This window comes from Condylura cristata, unplaced genomic scaffold (genome assembly GCF_000260355.1).
Source record: "Condylura cristata isolate star-nosed mole 26May11 unplaced genomic scaffold, ConCri1.0 scaffold00040, whole genome shotgun sequence".
NCBI lineage: Eukaryota > Metazoa > Chordata > Mammalia > Eulipotyphla > Talpidae > Condylura > Condylura cristata.
This window is the reverse complement of record NW_004567141.1, coordinates 4,529,139-4,544,774: the sequence shown is the minus strand read 5'-3', so window position 1 is coordinate 4,544,774 and position 15,636 is coordinate 4,529,139. Positions and strand designations below refer to the sequence as shown.

General features: G+C 53.9%; 2 protein-coding genes across 3 annotated transcripts; one reads left to right on the top strand and one right to left on the bottom strand.

Moving 5' to 3' along the window:
* Positions 1-3,944: 3,944 nt before the first annotated feature.
* GBA (glucosidase, beta, acid) lies at positions 3,945-8,618 on the top strand. Its single transcript, XM_004693807.2, has 11 exons — positions 3,945-4,102; positions 4,431-4,518; positions 4,747-4,938; positions 5,059-5,205; positions 5,518-5,651; positions 5,870-6,042; positions 6,504-6,741; positions 7,094-7,318; positions 7,711-7,874; positions 8,246-8,362; positions 8,447-8,618. Exons 1-11 carry the CDS (start codon positions 4,076-4,078, stop codon positions 8,556-8,558), a joined length of 1,617 nt encoding a protein of 538 aa, XP_004693864.1. The 5' UTR covers positions 3,945-4,075; the 3' UTR covers positions 8,559-8,618.
* Positions 8,619-9,086: 468 nt separating this feature from the next.
* On the bottom strand, positions 9,087-15,118 carry MTX1 (metaxin 1). Of its 2 annotated transcripts, XM_004693804.2 has the most exons (8): positions 14,591-15,118; positions 12,425-12,494; positions 12,218-12,297; positions 10,667-10,759; positions 10,315-10,497; positions 10,115-10,191; positions 9,525-9,679; positions 9,087-9,423 (listed from the first exon to the last, which is right to left on the bottom strand). In XM_004693804.2, exons 1-8 carry the CDS (start codon positions 15,116-15,118, stop codon positions 9,209-9,211), a joined length of 1,401 nt encoding a protein of 466 aa, XP_004693861.1. In that variant the 3' UTR covers positions 9,087-9,208. The 2 variants fall into 2 exon arrangements, with proteins under 2 accessions (XP_004693861.1, XP_004693862.1); XM_004693805.2 differs by lacking the exon at positions 10,667-10,759.
* Positions 15,119-15,636: the final 518 nt, after the last annotated feature.

Here is a 15,636-nt window from a genome sequence, read left to right as displayed (position 1 = left end):
TTAAAGGACTATCCTTATTGAATTGCCAAGACTTAGCATAAAATATTAAATTTGTGGAGACAAGTGGAATGTGCTGAATCTTACTCATAGATTACTATAAACATTTCAGTTTTTCATTATTTTATGTTTTCACAGCACAATGATGTTTACATATTGTAAAAATGACATATGAGGGCCCTCCCTGGTGGCACGACAGCTGAAGCGCAGCACTATGGAGCAGCCCCAACAGCTTCAGCACAAGTCAGATCCTTGGCCAGGAACTCGCCCCCAGGGCGCAGCAGACCTCTCGTCTCGCCCCCTGCTCCATCTGCTCTGCTGCTCCCCACTCTGTCTCTGGTGAGTCCTCTCATCACCCCTGTACTTCTGGCTTGTACCCCAGTTATGTATGCATAAATAAATAAATCTTTTTAAAAATGCCATACACTGGGGGCTCTCCCTGGTGGTGCAACAGGTTGGAGCACAGTGCTACGAAGCTAGCCGAAGGCCGAAGCCCTCTGCTGCGTCTCCAGTGTCTCCTGCTGCTCCCCTCAGCAGTGTACTTCGTCAGTCTGCCTGTTCTGCTCCCCACTCTGTCTCTGGTGAATCCTCTCATTGCCCCTGCACCTCTGGCCTGTACCCCAATTCCATATGCATAAATAAATAATTCTTCCCCAAAAAATGACATGCTGAAAAGTACATATTAAAATTATGTATTAATTCATGGGTTAATTATAGACCTATCAGATATTAATTTTTTCCATTTAAATGAGTGCAAGGTCTGGGCCTCCCTGTTGCTGCATGGGATTAAGTCTCAGCAGTACGTAGTGTTCCCAGCCACTGCTACATGAGTTTGATCCCTGTCAGAGAGCTGACCCACATGGCACAGCAGACCTCTCCTGTCTCACCTGCTGCTCCTCTCAGGAGGGTATTTCAGTCAATCTACTTGTTTTGTTCCCCATTCTGTCTCTGGTGAATCCTGTCACACCACCCCCTACCTCTGTCCTATATCTCAGCTCTTATAGGCATAATAAATAAAAATAAAATATTTAAAAATAAATAAGTAAAAATTAAAATAGTCCCATTATTTTTCCCTTACAATTACAATTAAAGGCCACTGTATTGATGGTGTTTTATGATGCGTGTAAGTTATTTATCTGTATATTTGTTTTTGGATAGTAAAGGGATATTAGAATACGCGTGCTCTGAAAAGGGGGGCTGCTCAGTCTGTTGGATTGAGGTCTCCCAAGATGGAAGTGTGAATTTCAGAGCAGACAGATCTCCAAATGAAAATTATACCATTTTGCCTGCCCTGGGAGTTCAGATGTTGTTTCATCATTGACGCGGTGTCCCCTGACGGAGGCCTTGGAGAACGCCATACAAAAATGTTGCCACGTAGCCTTCACTTAAGAAGTCAACTTGGGCTTTATCTCGAGCAGGTAAAACACCCTATAAAAAACAAGGGACAATCTTAAAACAATACAAAACAAACACCGCAGACCAATACAGCAGCTTTGGAAAATAACCAGCACCAAGCATAGCATTTGGCACACCAGAGACTCAATAAATCCGTGACGTGTGTCGCAGGATTCTTGGTACGGATCCAGGGCCTGGCACTGAGTAGTCACAGGACAATTAATGCCATTTTAGAGTCTTGGGTTCCTTGTGCCTAAAATGGGGGAAGGGCCTCCCTGTCAGCGCAAGCGGTAAAGCCTTAGCACTATGAAGCTGTCTGCAGCACAAGCTCGACCCTGGCCAGGGAGCTGACCCACAAGGCGCAGCAGGCCTCCCTGTCTCGCCGGGGGCTCCCCTCAGCAGTGGGTTTCAATCTGCTTGTTCTGCTCCCCGCTCTGTCTCTGGTGAATCCTCTCACCCTCTACCCATACCTCTGGCCCACACCCCAACTCTTGTATGTATAAATAAATAAAATAAATCTTTAAAATGGGGTAAAGAAGAACGTCTGCTTGTGAGAGCTTGTGAGAACAACATCAGGCAACACAGGGTCACACAGAGTGAGTTCTTAGCAGACGCCAGCTCTCCTTCCAGTAGAACTTCCAGGCAAATCACATTGCGGGGGAAATTTGAAGGAGGAGATGTGTCTTCTCTGGGAAAAAAATGTTAACGATTTATTTTATTTATTGATGCTGGGGTGTAGGTCAGTAGTGTCTGGAGTGAGAGGATTCACTAGAGACAGAGTGGAGAGCAGAACAGGCCGATTGAAACACGCTGCTGAGGAGAGCAGCGGGCGAGACAGGGAGGTCTGCTGGGCCTTGTGGGTCAGCTCCCTGGCCGGGGATTGAACTCAGGCCTCAGTGCCTGACGGTAGCTTAATTACACTGAGACTTAACCTCTTGCACCACCAGGGAGGCCCCTCTCTGAAAAAGTTTTACAAGCTTAAGGATGAAAAGCAGAAGAGACTCACTAACTGTGTTTTGGAGGTAGCCAGAGAGGTGAGGGGACTCTGAACCCAGGAGAGCAGACAGGGGCAAATAGAGTATGTGCTCAATAAATATTTGTAGAATGAGTAAACTGGAGGGAAGTAAGTTGGTAGATATCACCTGCCCTCCTCCCCAGAACAAACCCTGCACAACATTTCCTGGAAAAACAGGAAGTCCGGATGGGGAAGATAATGATGGTTCGATTCAATTCAACAATTTGTCACCTACTCATTCTGCACCAGGCCGTCCGCATAGAATGAGTAAGCCTTTCCTTCAAGGAACTCCAAGTTCCCTCCATAAACACAGACTTAACTTGTTGCGGTAGTTGATGCCAAGCAGTGTCCTAGACATACACATCATGATACTTGAACCTCACAACAATTCTAGGAGGCAAGGAGTTATCACCCCCCTTTTATAGATGAGAAACAGAGGCCTGGAGTGATTAAGTAATTTATGGAAGGTCAAACTGCCAGTAAATGGTGGAGCCAGGATGCTCAAACCCAGCTGTGTGACTGAGATTATACTTAAGTGCTGTAAGCACCTAGAAAAGGAAATGATCCGTTTTGCCTGGGGTCTGTCTGGAAAGACTTCACTGAGATAATGGAAGAACCAGAAGGACACAGACAGCAAGCAAGTGGTTCCCACCGCATTCTACACCGTGCTTATCTCACCGATCCCGGTGAAGGACCCCATGAGCTTGTGGTGTTGCCTCATGAGGAAACAGGCTCCAAGAACTGGAGTTGGTCAGGTCCTAATTGTGTGTGTCACTCCCACTAAATCATACGTGACGAGGTGCGTGAGGCAACATCATGGACAAACCGCCCTCTCAGGTCCACTGGGGATAGAGCTCAGTGTAACACTTTCCAGTTTCCGAACTGCTCTACATAATCTCGCTGTCCCGCGAGAAAGGAACAACATTAATTTTGTCCTCCACAGATAAATCTGCATCTGATGATGACACCAGGGAGGCCTCTAGAGCCACCACGGTATTAACTCTCCCCCTGCTGCTCAGGGCCCCTCCTCCCCGCTCTTCATAGCCCTGCTCCTTTCCTGGCTAATGCCTTTAGCACACCTTGCCACCATGAAGGGGCCTTCTGTGCACACGGTAACTGTCTTCATCTTTATCTATAAATGTCTGCATAAGCGTTTGGTTCTCCTGCCCCATGAGCCTCTAGAGGCAAATGTGTTAATCATTCCATGGCCTCAGGGTTTTGCATAGTGAACGCCTTTTATTAGTATCATCTTTATGAGCGTTACTTTGAATGTTTTCCCCCAAGAAATCGTATGCCTGCTGTGTTTCCTGTCCCCTGGGGTTCGGGAGCCTCTGCTGAATCCTCCACTCAGATTTTGATCTAGATTCTTCCTAAAGTTGTCATCCACACATACCTTCCAGAATTTCGCAGGGCCTATAATCACTTACAGCCTGGAGGAAGCCAGTCGCCCTTTACAAGTATGGTTGCAGTTGCCTCACTTCCTGTGTCATGTGACTCCATAGTTATCACATGACCCATCCACTCCTTTAAGCCGGAATTAACCCGCAGGGCTAACCCAGTGTCTATAGCTACCGCAGGCACCTGCATCCCTGTTTTTATTTAGTGGATCCTCTATTCCTCCAAGGCTCTGGGAACCCTGCGGTCTTCTCATCTGGTGACACTGAGAAGATGGAGCTTTCAAATCCTCCCAAAGAGGTGAGTGGACCAGGGCTTGCCATGCTGCTTCTGGAATCCTGACCAGCCAGGCTCCGGCATTTGACGAATGACAGACCTAGCTCATCATGGAGGAACAGAGGGAGGGAGAGATGGGTCCAAGGAGAAATGGGTAGGAAGAGGGGTAGAGAAGGTTTCTTGGCTGGTGCTCAGAGCTGCCTCTAGCAGAGTTTGGAGGGAAGGCTGCCCCCAGCTCCGGGGCCTTGCCCCTCCCCAGGCTGCGGGCACCTGTTGGCATCTGAGCCCTACCGGAGCACAGCTGAAGGGTGGGGAGGGGCTCGTCTTCCAACACCCCTCATTCTGTTCTCAGGAATGTCACAAGCCCCTGCGCTGGGGACGCGTCCTGGCCTCCAGCCTCGCAGGGCTGCTTCTGCTCCAGGCAGTGCCAGGGATTTCAGGTGAGTAAGTGGAGGAGGAGGCTCCCCTCTGCCTTTTGTCCTTTCTGGCATACTAGTGGGGGGCTTCAGTAGGTGATCATAACACCTCTGGAGACACTGAAGCCAACCTTGGAATGGGGGTATAGCAAGTGGAGTTTTGAAACCAGGTTTAGTCTCTTTCTTCCATGTACCCCTTCTCCCTGGCCTCGTCCTTCAGCCCTTGCCTCTGCTGTACCTCCTCCCTCTCAGGCACCCGCCCCTGCAGCCCTAAGAGCTTTGGCTACAGCTCTGTGGTCTGTGTCTGCAATGCCACATACTGTGACTCCTTGGACCCCCTGACCCTGCCTGCCCTTGGCACCTTCAGCCGCTATGAGAGTACACGCAGCGGGCGCCGGATGGAACTGAGCGTGGGGAGCTTCCAGGCCAACCGTGCAGGCACAGGTAACCGCCCCACCCCGCACCCCTGAAGCCAGCTGCGATCTTTCTGGAGTTATCACGCCGGTGATGACCACAATCGTCCCCCTGTGCACTGACGTCCTTTATTCCCGTGGCTGTCCACAGGGCTGCTGCTGACCCTGCAGCCAGAGCAGAAATTCCAGAGAGTGAAGGGATTTGGAGGGGCCATGACAGATGCTGCTGCTCTCAACATCCTTGGCCTGTCACCCCCTGTCCGGGATTTGCTACTCAGGTCGTACTTCTCTGAAGAAGGTGAGGAGGGGACATGACTTGGTGCAGCTCACACTTTTCTTTAACCTTTCGTCTGCCTTGGTATTTCACCCACCTGGACATTTGGGTCCTGCCCAGTGAGGTAAGATTGCCCTACCCGTCTTCTGCTAGGTGCTTGGGGACTCTCGGCTCAGAAGGACCAGTGCTGCACCCGGCCCCCTGGCTCCACAGACCCCAATCCCAGAGCCCCTTTGGTCCTGACTCAGACAGTTTTGAGGATGGGCGAGCAGTAGGCCGGACTCCACGTGCTCCTCTTGATTCTGACTCGCGTGCACGGGTCACTGTATTCTTCAGGAATTGAATACAATATCATGCGGGTGCCCATGGCCAGCTGTGACTTCTCCATCCGCACCTACACCTATGCCGACACCCCTGACGACTTTGAGTTGCAAAACTTCAGCCTCCCAGACGAAGATGTTAAGCTCAAGGTGGGCACCCTGGCTGCCTCCAGCCCTGGTGGCGTTGACCGCTTGAGGCCGAGAAGCCTCAGGCTAGAGCAGCCTACAGAGACACAGACCTGCCCCTGCTCTCTGCTGTGTCCTGGGGGTGGGAGGGCGGGGGCTGATGACCAGGCCTGACACACTGGTTGGGCCAGTCTGTCTGTGTTCCAACTCTGGGTGTCCCTCCTCACTGCCTTTGTCTCTAGATACCCCTGATCCACCAAGCCCTGCAGCTGACCCGACGCCCCATCTCACTCTTCGCCAGCCCCTGGACATCACCCACTTGGCTCAAGACCAATGGAGCAGTGAACGGGAAGGGGACACTCAAGGGTCAGCCGGGGGACCGCTACCACCAGACCTGGGCCAAATACTTTGTCAAGTAAGGGAACAGCAGGGCTGTGGGATGTCAACCAGCCTCCCTCTTGCACCCCCATGTCTGTCTCAACCCTTGATCTGCCTCCAGATCTGTTCTTTTCAGGTCACTTTATTCCCTTTGGGTCTTTCAAGTGCTGGTCATTCTCGTTGTCGTCATCGTCTTCTTCATTTAAAAAAAATTCATTTATTCATACAGAACTGGGGTATAGGCCAGAGGTGCAGGGGTGGTGCGAGGATTCACCAGAGCAGAGTGGGGAGCAGAACAGGCAGGCTGACAAATATACTGCTGAGGGGAGCAGTGGGCGAGGCTGGAAAGGTCTGCTGCTCCCTGGCTAGGAATCGAACTCTTGCTGAAGCTGTTGGGGCTGGCTTTGCAGTGCTGCACTCCAGCCCGTTGCTCTCCCAGGGAGGGCCCAGGTGCTAGTCTTTCTTGGTGACGGTCCCTTACACCCTTTCCTCCACCAGGTTCCTGGATGCCTATGCTGAGCACAAGTTAAAGTTCTGGGCAGTGACAGCCGAGAATGAGCCCTCTGCAGGGCTATTCAGTGGGTACCCCTTCCAGTGCCTGGGCTTCACCCCTGAACACCAGCGAGACTTCATTGCCCGTGACTTGGGTCCTACCCTCGCCAACAGTACACATCGTGATGTCCTTCTGCTCATGCTGGACGACCAACGCTTACTGCTGCCCCACTGGGCCGAGGTGGTAAGGCCTGGGACCTCCGCGTGTACCTTAATGACTCCCAGATCCAGTATCCAAGTACTGGACACTGTTACTCTCAAATTGAGTAACTTCCCTGTCCCACCTCTCAGTTCCTGGAATACTTGGGGCTGGGGTCAGGTGCTGAGATAGCACCTCTGAGGTGTTGGGGGTGCCATGACTTCTGGAGCTCCAGGGCCCTGTGGATCCCCATGGTGGATCTCTTTAACTTCCTCCCTCTAGCTGCATTCATCCCCCTCACCCATTTCTTAGGCGCCCTAGGGCCTCTTCCAGAACCTCCCATGAAGGACTGGCACTTGGCTGCCATTCCCCAGTGGTCCTTCCCTTCCCTGTACAGGTGCTGGCAGACCCAGAGGCAGCTAAGCACGTTCATGGCATTGCTGTACATTGGTACCTGGATTTTCTGGCTCCAGCAAAAGCCACCCTGGGGGAGACACATCGCCTGTTTCCCAACACCATGCTCTTTGCCTCCGAGGCCTGTGTGGGTTCCAAGTTCTGGGAGCAGAGTGTGCGGCTAGGCTCCTGGGACCGAGGGATGCAGTACAGCCACAGCATCATTACGGTGAGCCGCCTGCCTCTCCTGCCACAGACAGGCCACCACAACTCTTCCAGTCTGGCCAGACTAACGAAAGGCCTTCCTCTCCAACTCTTCCTCAGCTTACTTGCTCTTTGGGCCAAAATATGGGCTATTATGATGCCCTATCTTGTCTCCCCTTCACAGATCCACATATCTATCACCCTTTTTCCAAATGCTTGGGTCTCAGGCAGTTACACTGCCTCCATTTCTCCACTTTTCTTGTGAGGCCTCTGATCTTCACACTCCTCTCCTTTCCTTAGATACTAGAGGTACAGATCGCCCCTCACGGGGCTGAACCACCACAGCCCTTCCCATGGGTCCCTTGATTCTCTGGGGACTCCAGTGTGGGAGCTATCTGTGCCCTGCTCCTATTCTAGAACCTTCTCTACCATGTGGTCGGCTGGACTGACTGGAACCTCGCCCTGAACCCCGAAGGCGGGCCCAACTGGGTTCGCAACTTTGTCGACAGCCCCATCATCGTGGACATCGCCAAGGACACATTTTACAAACAGCCCATGTTCTATCACCTTGGCCACTTCAGGTGGGTGGGGAGCAAGCACCCCCATCCTGCATCAGGCTTAGCGTCTCCTGCACCAAGCTTGTCAGCCACAGGAAGCAGGAAGATGTTTAGGGTGGGACTCTGCGGAGGCACGCCCATCTGGCTTGCAGCACCATCTAGGCAGGAAGTGACTGGATGGTATCGGAGATACAGACATCCCCAGACGCCCGATGCCCGGGCTGGGCGGACGGGGAGAGGGGGCAGGGCATGCCAGCAGCACGGCTCAAGGCTCCTAAGTCTCAAGGAGACTTAGGCAGAGCTCTGGGAAGGGCCTGGGGAGAGCAGGACTTCTCAGGTGAAGGATTGGCAGAACTATTCAGAACTGTCCCTGACGATGCGGGTTCCCCTTCCAGCAAGTTCATTCCTGAGGGCTCTCAGAGAGTGGGGCTGGTTGCCAGTGAAAAGAGCGACTTGGAGACAGTGGCCCTGACGCATCCCGATGGCTCCGCAGTTGTGGTCGTGCTGAACCGGTGAGCAGTGGCAGACTTGGAACCTGGCTGCAGGCGGGAGGGTGGCTTGGGGGGGTCACACTCAGCTTCCCCCTCCCCCTCCAGCTCTTCTAAGGACGTGCCTCTCACCATCGAGGATCCTGCCCTGGGCTTCCTGGAGACCATCTCACCTGGCTACTCCATTCACACCTACCTGTGGCGACGCCAGTGCCAGTGATGGAGCAGATACCAAGCAGGCCCCGGGCTCTGCGTGGGCATTAAAGGCACAGTCAGCTCACATGCTGTCTGTGGCTAAAGAGGGCACAGTAGGACTGGGGAGGGCTGAAGTGACGCAAGCCCGGGGCAGTGGTTAGGGTGACTCACTCTCCCCCGCTAGCTGGTGCCAGGGGCTGAGGCCCCTAGGGAAAAGATCTGGAAGCCCCAGTGGCCCCCCACCCGCATGCTTGTGTAAGCGTGTGCCATATGCCTGTGGAAACTGGGCCTAGGCCCAGGGTGAGCTCACTGTCTACAAACACAAGATGGGGAGGGGTGAGGAAAGAAACTAGGAAAGCTGGACCCAAAATGTGACTGTCTTTCTTTCCTGGAGATGCAGAATCGGGCCAGGCAGAAGCAATGTCGGCGGCATCAGGGCACAGGCAGCTGAAGAAGCCAAGCACCATGGGTAGGCCAGGTGCCCAGATGGCCTCTGTGGCACAAGTTAGGAGAAGGATGGTAGCTCTTTAAAGGAGCAGAGGTCTGGTCCTAGTTGGAGTGAGCACATTTATTCTGGGAATGGCAACCCATTTCTGGGTGTACCAGCAGTGGAGAGACAGGGACCTCTGGAATGCATGACAGTAGAAAAACCAGTCCTGGGGGCATGAGGACAAATCATTCCTCTTCATCCTCCTCAGCCATGCCCAGGGAGCGTGTGCCTGGGGCCCGGGCCGGTGTCGCCCGCTGGATAGAGACAATGCCACTGAGCAAGGCATAACCCACCATGGCTACCAGCCCTGCCAGCACAGACAGGATCTGGTTCCGGCGCCGGTATGGCTCCTCTTCAGTCTCTGGGCCTGCTGGTGTCTGGCGTGGCGGTGGCACTTCAGCTGAGGGACAAGCAAGGAAGGTCAGCCAGGGGCTAGTTCCTTGACACGCGTCCCCCTCCCCCTCCCCCGCCACTCGCCCACACCACCCATCTGCCTCTTACCTCCATCCCAGGGGAAGTAGAGGCTGAGGATGTGGGTGCAGTAGGCACAGAGGTTGTGCAGCCCCCGCAGGTGGGCCTGCAATTTCCCGCTGGGCAGCTTGGCCTGCAGCAGCAAGGCCAAGTAGCTAAAGACAAAGGCGTCCAGGGAGGCAGGGCTGGAGCGAGAGAGAAGGGTGGGGTGGAGGGCAGCTGGGGCAGGAGGGTAGAGATGGAGTGGGAGGAAGAGTCGGTCTTGGGAGGTGGGATCTGGGCAGCAGGGGGCCACCAGGGAGGCAAGGACACACAGTTCTGGTCTGGGGAGGGTTCTCAGGTGGCGCCAGCCTGGCCCTGAATGGGACTCTATCCCAGGGCTGCATAAAGGGCACATTGAGCGCCCTGCAGCCTCCAAGGCCCCTCCTGTGCCTGGCAGCCCTCCCATCCTCCTGGACCACTAGAAGGCTCCAGCCCCAAACATAGCCCCACTTGTCACCAGACCCAGTGTCTGTCCCAGGACCCTCTTCAGAGCCTGAGCCCACCACGGCCCCTGCAGTTGTATCTGAACCTGTATCTCCTTTCAAGCCACCTGTTAATACCCCCGGATTCAGACTCACGCATCTCCAAAGAAGAATTTCTGAGAGCCCAGGCGCTGAGAGAGAAGGGTCAGGCACTCGCGAGCCTCTTGATACAGCTAGAGGGAGGATACAGGTAGGCTTGAGGCTGTGGGAACAGTGCCGCCTCCCTTTCTAGCCATTCCCATTCCCACTTCACCCTTGGGGCTCCCCTCATGCAAAAGTCCCCGCCCCAGAGGTACCTCCTTCTCCAGCTCTTCCTCATTCTCAGGCCTTTGCTCCCCACACAGCAGCTGCAGTCGCTCCATGTACTGCCGCTGCATGCGGCCAGGCAGGAAGAAGTTGAGAGGAAAGGGCATAGCCTCTGCATACCACTTCCGGGTCACTTCCACATAGTTCTTAGTGTCTACCCAAAAAGTATGTATCTGGATTTGGGGGTGGGGTTGGAGGGAAGAAACAGGTCTGGAACAGCATGCCTCCCTGACGAAGGGTGGGCTCCTCATCCCCATACTGCTCCCACTCGGCATCTGGGCGGGGGTCTGCTGGTCCCCTCCCCCACTGGCCACGAAGGCTGGGTGGTCTGGACACACTCACCAGCACCGGGAGCAGCTTCTCCTCTAACAGAGACATGAAGGCCAAGGTGTCTGCCCCTTGCCGGGCTGACAGGTCATAATCGGCATTATACTTCTGTGGAAGAAATGTCCATGAGGTGGCTGCTGGGGCGCTTCCCCGGGGGGGAAGCGTCTTGCCTGGTGCCACCCTCAATGACCTCAGCACAGCAGTAGGAGCACAAGGAGCTTTTCCCTGAGGCCCCTTCCCGGGGCCCAGCCAGTAGCCTGTTGCTGTTGGCGGAAAGCCTGAGCCTTGGAGCCTGCTGGTCATGAAGGTCCCACATCCACGGTGGGGGAGGAAGGCAGGCAGGCCCGGCCGCAAACTAGGAGCAGCTCCCGGAGTTTCCACAGAAAGCTGGCAGCACGCCTGCTGACGGCAACTTTCTAGCATAACTTCCCTGATCCAGGCACCACAAAGCTAGCAGAGTGCTCTCTGCTCTCCACTTAGGCTGGTCCTAAGGCAGGTAGGGCATCAACCTTACCTTAGGGTAAGCTCCTGGCCTCAAGCTCCTGGCTCCCGGCTTGTTCCCTCACTGTGTAGCCCTTGGCTCTTCTATTCCATTCCATAGCCTGGGTGCCACCACCACACATGCATTCCAGCCAGCCTACTACACCTTTATGGGCTCTAGTGTCTCTTCTGAACTCCCCTCCACATCCTGAGTGAGCTTTGCCCTCATATAACCTTGGGGCATGATCCTTAAATCTGTGACTCAGTTTCGCTTCTGCAGAATGGGGGCAGTGATCACTTCTCTCTTAACATGTCAGTGTTAGGAGAAAACTCTTTGAAAATGGAAAAGCTGTTTTCACAAATAAGGAAACTGGGCCTTGGCCCAGGCCCTGTCAGGAATGATGGCTTTTAGCAGGATCCCCTCTAGTTGCCTCTCAAGCTATTATTTCCCACCTTTTTCATCTTCGGGGAAGTAGAAATGAAGAGGATCCCACTTCTGACAATGTGCTCCCTTTTGGAACCAGACCATGAAAGAGAGAAGAACCCTCAGGAAGCATCCTGGCTAAGCCCCCTGGTTATAACAAATATGGAGCTGACAGCTCTGAGAGGTTAAACGACCTGCCTACACAGCTACATGGTCAAGGGCAGGGTGAAGAGCGCAGTCTAGGCCTCCTCCTTCTGCTTATAAAAAGTTCCCCTGCCTCAGCTTTGAAGTCCCAAAACCAACCAACCTGATAGCTAAAAGCAGGCCCTTAGAAGTCCCTCTGAGAAGTCTCTTAAAGAGCCTAACGTGAGCCAACTGCACTCTTACTTCCCTTTCCCTTCCATGTGTCATCAGCCTATTCAGCTCTCCCTGCCCACTCTGCAGGTAGAAGGCACCGTGCCTCCCACAACACCCCAGCTTAATCTTTGGCTTGTTTACAGCCTCACAAGCAACAGTGTGCATGTCTCTTCCATCTGATTTCGTGCCCTTTGAAGCTCTGAGTCCCCTGCACCTAGCTTGGCATATATTTGGTGCGCAATAAATGTGTGTTATATTGAACTGATTGAACTTCTCACTGACCTCCCCTTCCCCAAACTACGTACCTCTTTTCGAAGCTGGGTGATGATCTTGTGTGGTACTGAGATGACTTCTCCATGGCTGGTCCTCAGGGCAGGCAGAGTTCCTGACAGAGAAAGCAGCACACCCTCCCAACTCTTAGTTGCAGAGTCATACATATTTGTACCACATCCCCATCTGTCTCCTGCCCCTCCCTAGTACACGCCTCCTCACCCCCCAGAGACACTGGGTACCTGAAGGGCTCCGCCAGGGGTTGGCGATCTTGTGTACCTTTAGTGGGGCACCAGTAAATCTGGCATAGGTCTGCAGGGAAAGAAGCAAAACAGGCTGAGGCCCTGGCCCAGACAGGGAATAAAAGAATACATTTATTGAAAACCTTTTGGGGGACTCTTCCTGGTGGTGCAACAGGTTAAAGCACCGCATTATGAAGCTCTCTGAAGCCACCGCCGCACAAGTTCCATCCCCGGCCAGGGAGCTGACCCACATGGTGCGGCAGACCTTTCCTGACCCGCCCACTGCTCCCCTCAGCAGTGTATTTCAGTAGATCTGCCTGTTCTGCTCCCCACTCTGTCTCTGGTGAATCCTCTCACCCATGCCACCTCTGGCCTGTACCCCAGTTCTGTAAGCATAACTAAATAAATCTTAAAGACTTTTGGGGGGCCCTTCCTGGTGGCCTGCCTGCTGCTACCCTAAGCAGGGTATCTCAGTACATCTTTGCCTATTGTGCTCCCCACTCTCTCTGGTGAATCCTCTCACCACACTACCCTCGGCACCTCTGGTCTGTACCCCAGTTTTGTATGCATAAATAAATAAACTTAGTCCTTCCTTGTTCTTTTACTGACTTTGTGACCTTGGGGTGATCCCTTGTCATCTCTGGGTGCTGTTTCTTCATCCGGGGTTGGACAGTCTCAGGGTTCTCTGGCCTTAGTATTCCTGTTTTTCCTTTGCCTCCCTTTCCTCCTCTTCACTAAACATCACTTAATGAGCTTTCTGTTTATTTTACCAAAAGGCCCATAGCCTGGCTCAGTAGAAGGAGCTTTGGTGTCAGCCAGACTAGTTCTCACTCATTCCTTCATTTAATAAGCATGTGTTAGGCCTCTTCCAAAGACCAAAGATTGGCATGCAAAGATGACCTGCTCCCTCCTCCAAAGCTAACCACCCACCCCTGCACCTCTGTCCTGTACCCCAGTTATGTATGCATAAATAAATTCTTTAAAAAGAAAGAAAAGAAAACCTTTTGGACTATGCTCTATGCTTAGTATGTGTCTCACACACAAAAAAAGGTGTAGGTTATTACCATTTTACAATATGAGCAACTCAGGGCCCTCCCTGGTGGCACAACAGGTTTAAGCACAGCACTAGAAAGCTCTCAGCAGCCACTGCAGCATGAATTTGATCCAGGGCCAGGGAGGTGACCCACATGGCATGGCAGACCTTTCCTGTCCCGTCCACTGCTACCCTCAGCAGTGTGTTTCAAATTTCTGCTTGCTATGCTCCCCACTCTCTCTCTGGTGAATCCTCTGACCCTCCATACCTCTGGCCTATACACCAGTTCTATATGCATAAATAAATAAATCTTAAAAAAAAAAAAACAAAAACAAGCATATCAGGGCCCAGAGAGGTCACGGGCATATCCATGACTCCAAGTCCACCAGGAAAATCCTACCCTCTTTCTCTGGTTTTCCCAACCAATATATCCCAGTTTTTGGAAGCACTGACCATGTTCTTCTTTAGCATTTTCTGTGGACTGATCCTACATATATACCTCAGCATCTCAACATGTCAGTATGTTTATTTGCCTATGTGTCTCCCTTTCTGTAAACAAGTCTGGGGAGGGAGCAAGTCATCTTTGCATGCCAATCTTTGGTCTTTGGAAGAGGCCTAACACATGCTTATTAAATGAAGGAATGAGTGAGAGCTAGTCTGGCTGACACCAAAGCTCCTTCTACTGAGCCAGGCTATGGGCCTTTTGGTAAAATAAACAGAAAGCTCATTAAGTGCTGTTTAGTGAAGAGGAGGAAAGGGAGGCAAAGGAAAAACAGGAATACTAGGCTAGAGAACCCTGAGACTGTCCAACCTTGGTAAACCCCCGGGTGAAGAAATAGCACCCAGTGATGACAAGGGATCACCCCAAGGTCACAAAGCCAGTAAAAGAGCAAGTGAGGTCTAACATCCGTCTCCTGTGGCCTCGATCACGTCTCTTTCTATTGCTGCGCAAAGCCTAGGCTGCTATGGCATGGGACACTGCGCCCACGCCGGTTAGTCACATTCCTTGATTGCCTCGGTTTCCCTCTCTGCACCCGTGCAGAAGCACCCTGGCAAATTTTGGATGATCGGCTAGTTCTACCCCCTCCCCACTCCTCCGGGGCGCGGCACAGGGCGCCGGCGCCAACCCTCACCAGCACCGCCAGGCTGTCCAGATCGACTGACGGGAGCCCCCAGCCCCCCGACCAGCAGAATAGCTCCATGGGCGCCGCCATCTTGCCCGCCCTCTGTCCCGGAAGCACCTCCCTCCGCGCCTCCGCCCTCCCCCGCGAGGGCCCGCCCCCTCCGGAGACTCGGGGCTGGGGGCTGGGGGAGGCGGACGTGCGGCCTCTCTCCACCCTGGAGGCGGCCTGAGGGCGGAGGGCGGAGTGGAGGGCTTCTGGGGAGGGCGGTCGCCGGCCGATCCCCCAGCGGCTTCCGAATGGGGGAGGGGCTCGCGACCAGGACAGCCTGGGAGGGTCTGGGCGCCTGGGAGAGTCAGGACGTCTCGGCCGAGAGGAGCCCCGGACCCCTCGAAGCTCGGCCGGACCAGGAGAAGGGGATGTTGTGCGCCTGGGCCAATTCTGGGAGCTTTCGGAAATCTTCACGTGGCCTGGTCTGCTCCCAGGCCCCTCAGGGCTCGGCCCGGAGCAGGGGCTGCGGGGGGGTCCCCCGAGCCGCATGTTTTCCACAGCGCGTTATGCTTGGAGCCGGCCCTGCGCCGCCTGTCGCCATGGAAACAAAACAGAGGCGGTGGCGGCGGCCGGAGCGAAGCCGGCTGGGGCTGGGGGAGGGGGAGGGGAGGTGGGGGCTCGCGGGCTGTTGTCTTGGTAACGGGAACAGAGGCCCCCCCTTCATCCGGGTCACGGCCTGTCTGCCCTTACCGTACCCAGTGCTCTCAGTGTGCCACCACGCCCCTGGCTTGCCTCCTGGTCTACCGGCCCTCGTGCCCGTGTCCTCGTCCCTGATTTCTTCACTCTGACCTCACTGACCACGGTTGCTGACTTCCTCCAGACTCCCAAGTTTTCCTAGGAATGAGGGAAAATGGAGGCACAGGCACATGCCAAGGGACCGCACCCTAACAAAGAGTGCTTCTTGCTCTGTCAGAGCAGCAAATTTCTTGCCATGTGGGCATTCCCTGGGTACTATAGCCAGCTAGTTTCTGCCACTCCCTTGGCATCCCCTCATGCTAACTGTGGAA

Excerpts from the sequence above, each read along its gene's own strand:
- MTX1 (XM_004693804.2), bottom strand. The coding sequence starts at position 15,118 with ATGCGGCTCGGGGGACCCCCCCGCAGCCCCTGCTCCGGGCCGAGCCCT. Across the intron at positions 12,495-14,590 it reads TGGACAGCCTGGCGGTGCTG|ACCTATGCCAGATTTACTGG; the intron begins GTGAGGGTTGGC and ends CTTTCCCTGCAG. Across the intron at positions 10,760-12,217 it reads TCACCCAGCTTCGAAAAGAG|AAGTATAATGCCGATTATGA; the intron begins GTACGTAGTTTG and ends TTTCTTCCACAG.
- GBA (XM_004693807.2), top strand. The coding sequence starts at position 4,076 with ATGGAGCTTTCAAATCCTCCCAAAGAG. Across the intron at positions 4,103-4,430 it reads TTTCAAATCCTCCCAAAGAG|GAATGTCACAAGCCCCTGCG; the intron begins GTGAGTGGACCA and ends TTCTGTTCTCAG. Across the intron at positions 5,206-5,517 it reads GTCGTACTTCTCTGAAGAAG|GAATTGAATACAATATCATG; the intron begins GTGAGGAGGGGA and ends TGTATTCTTCAG.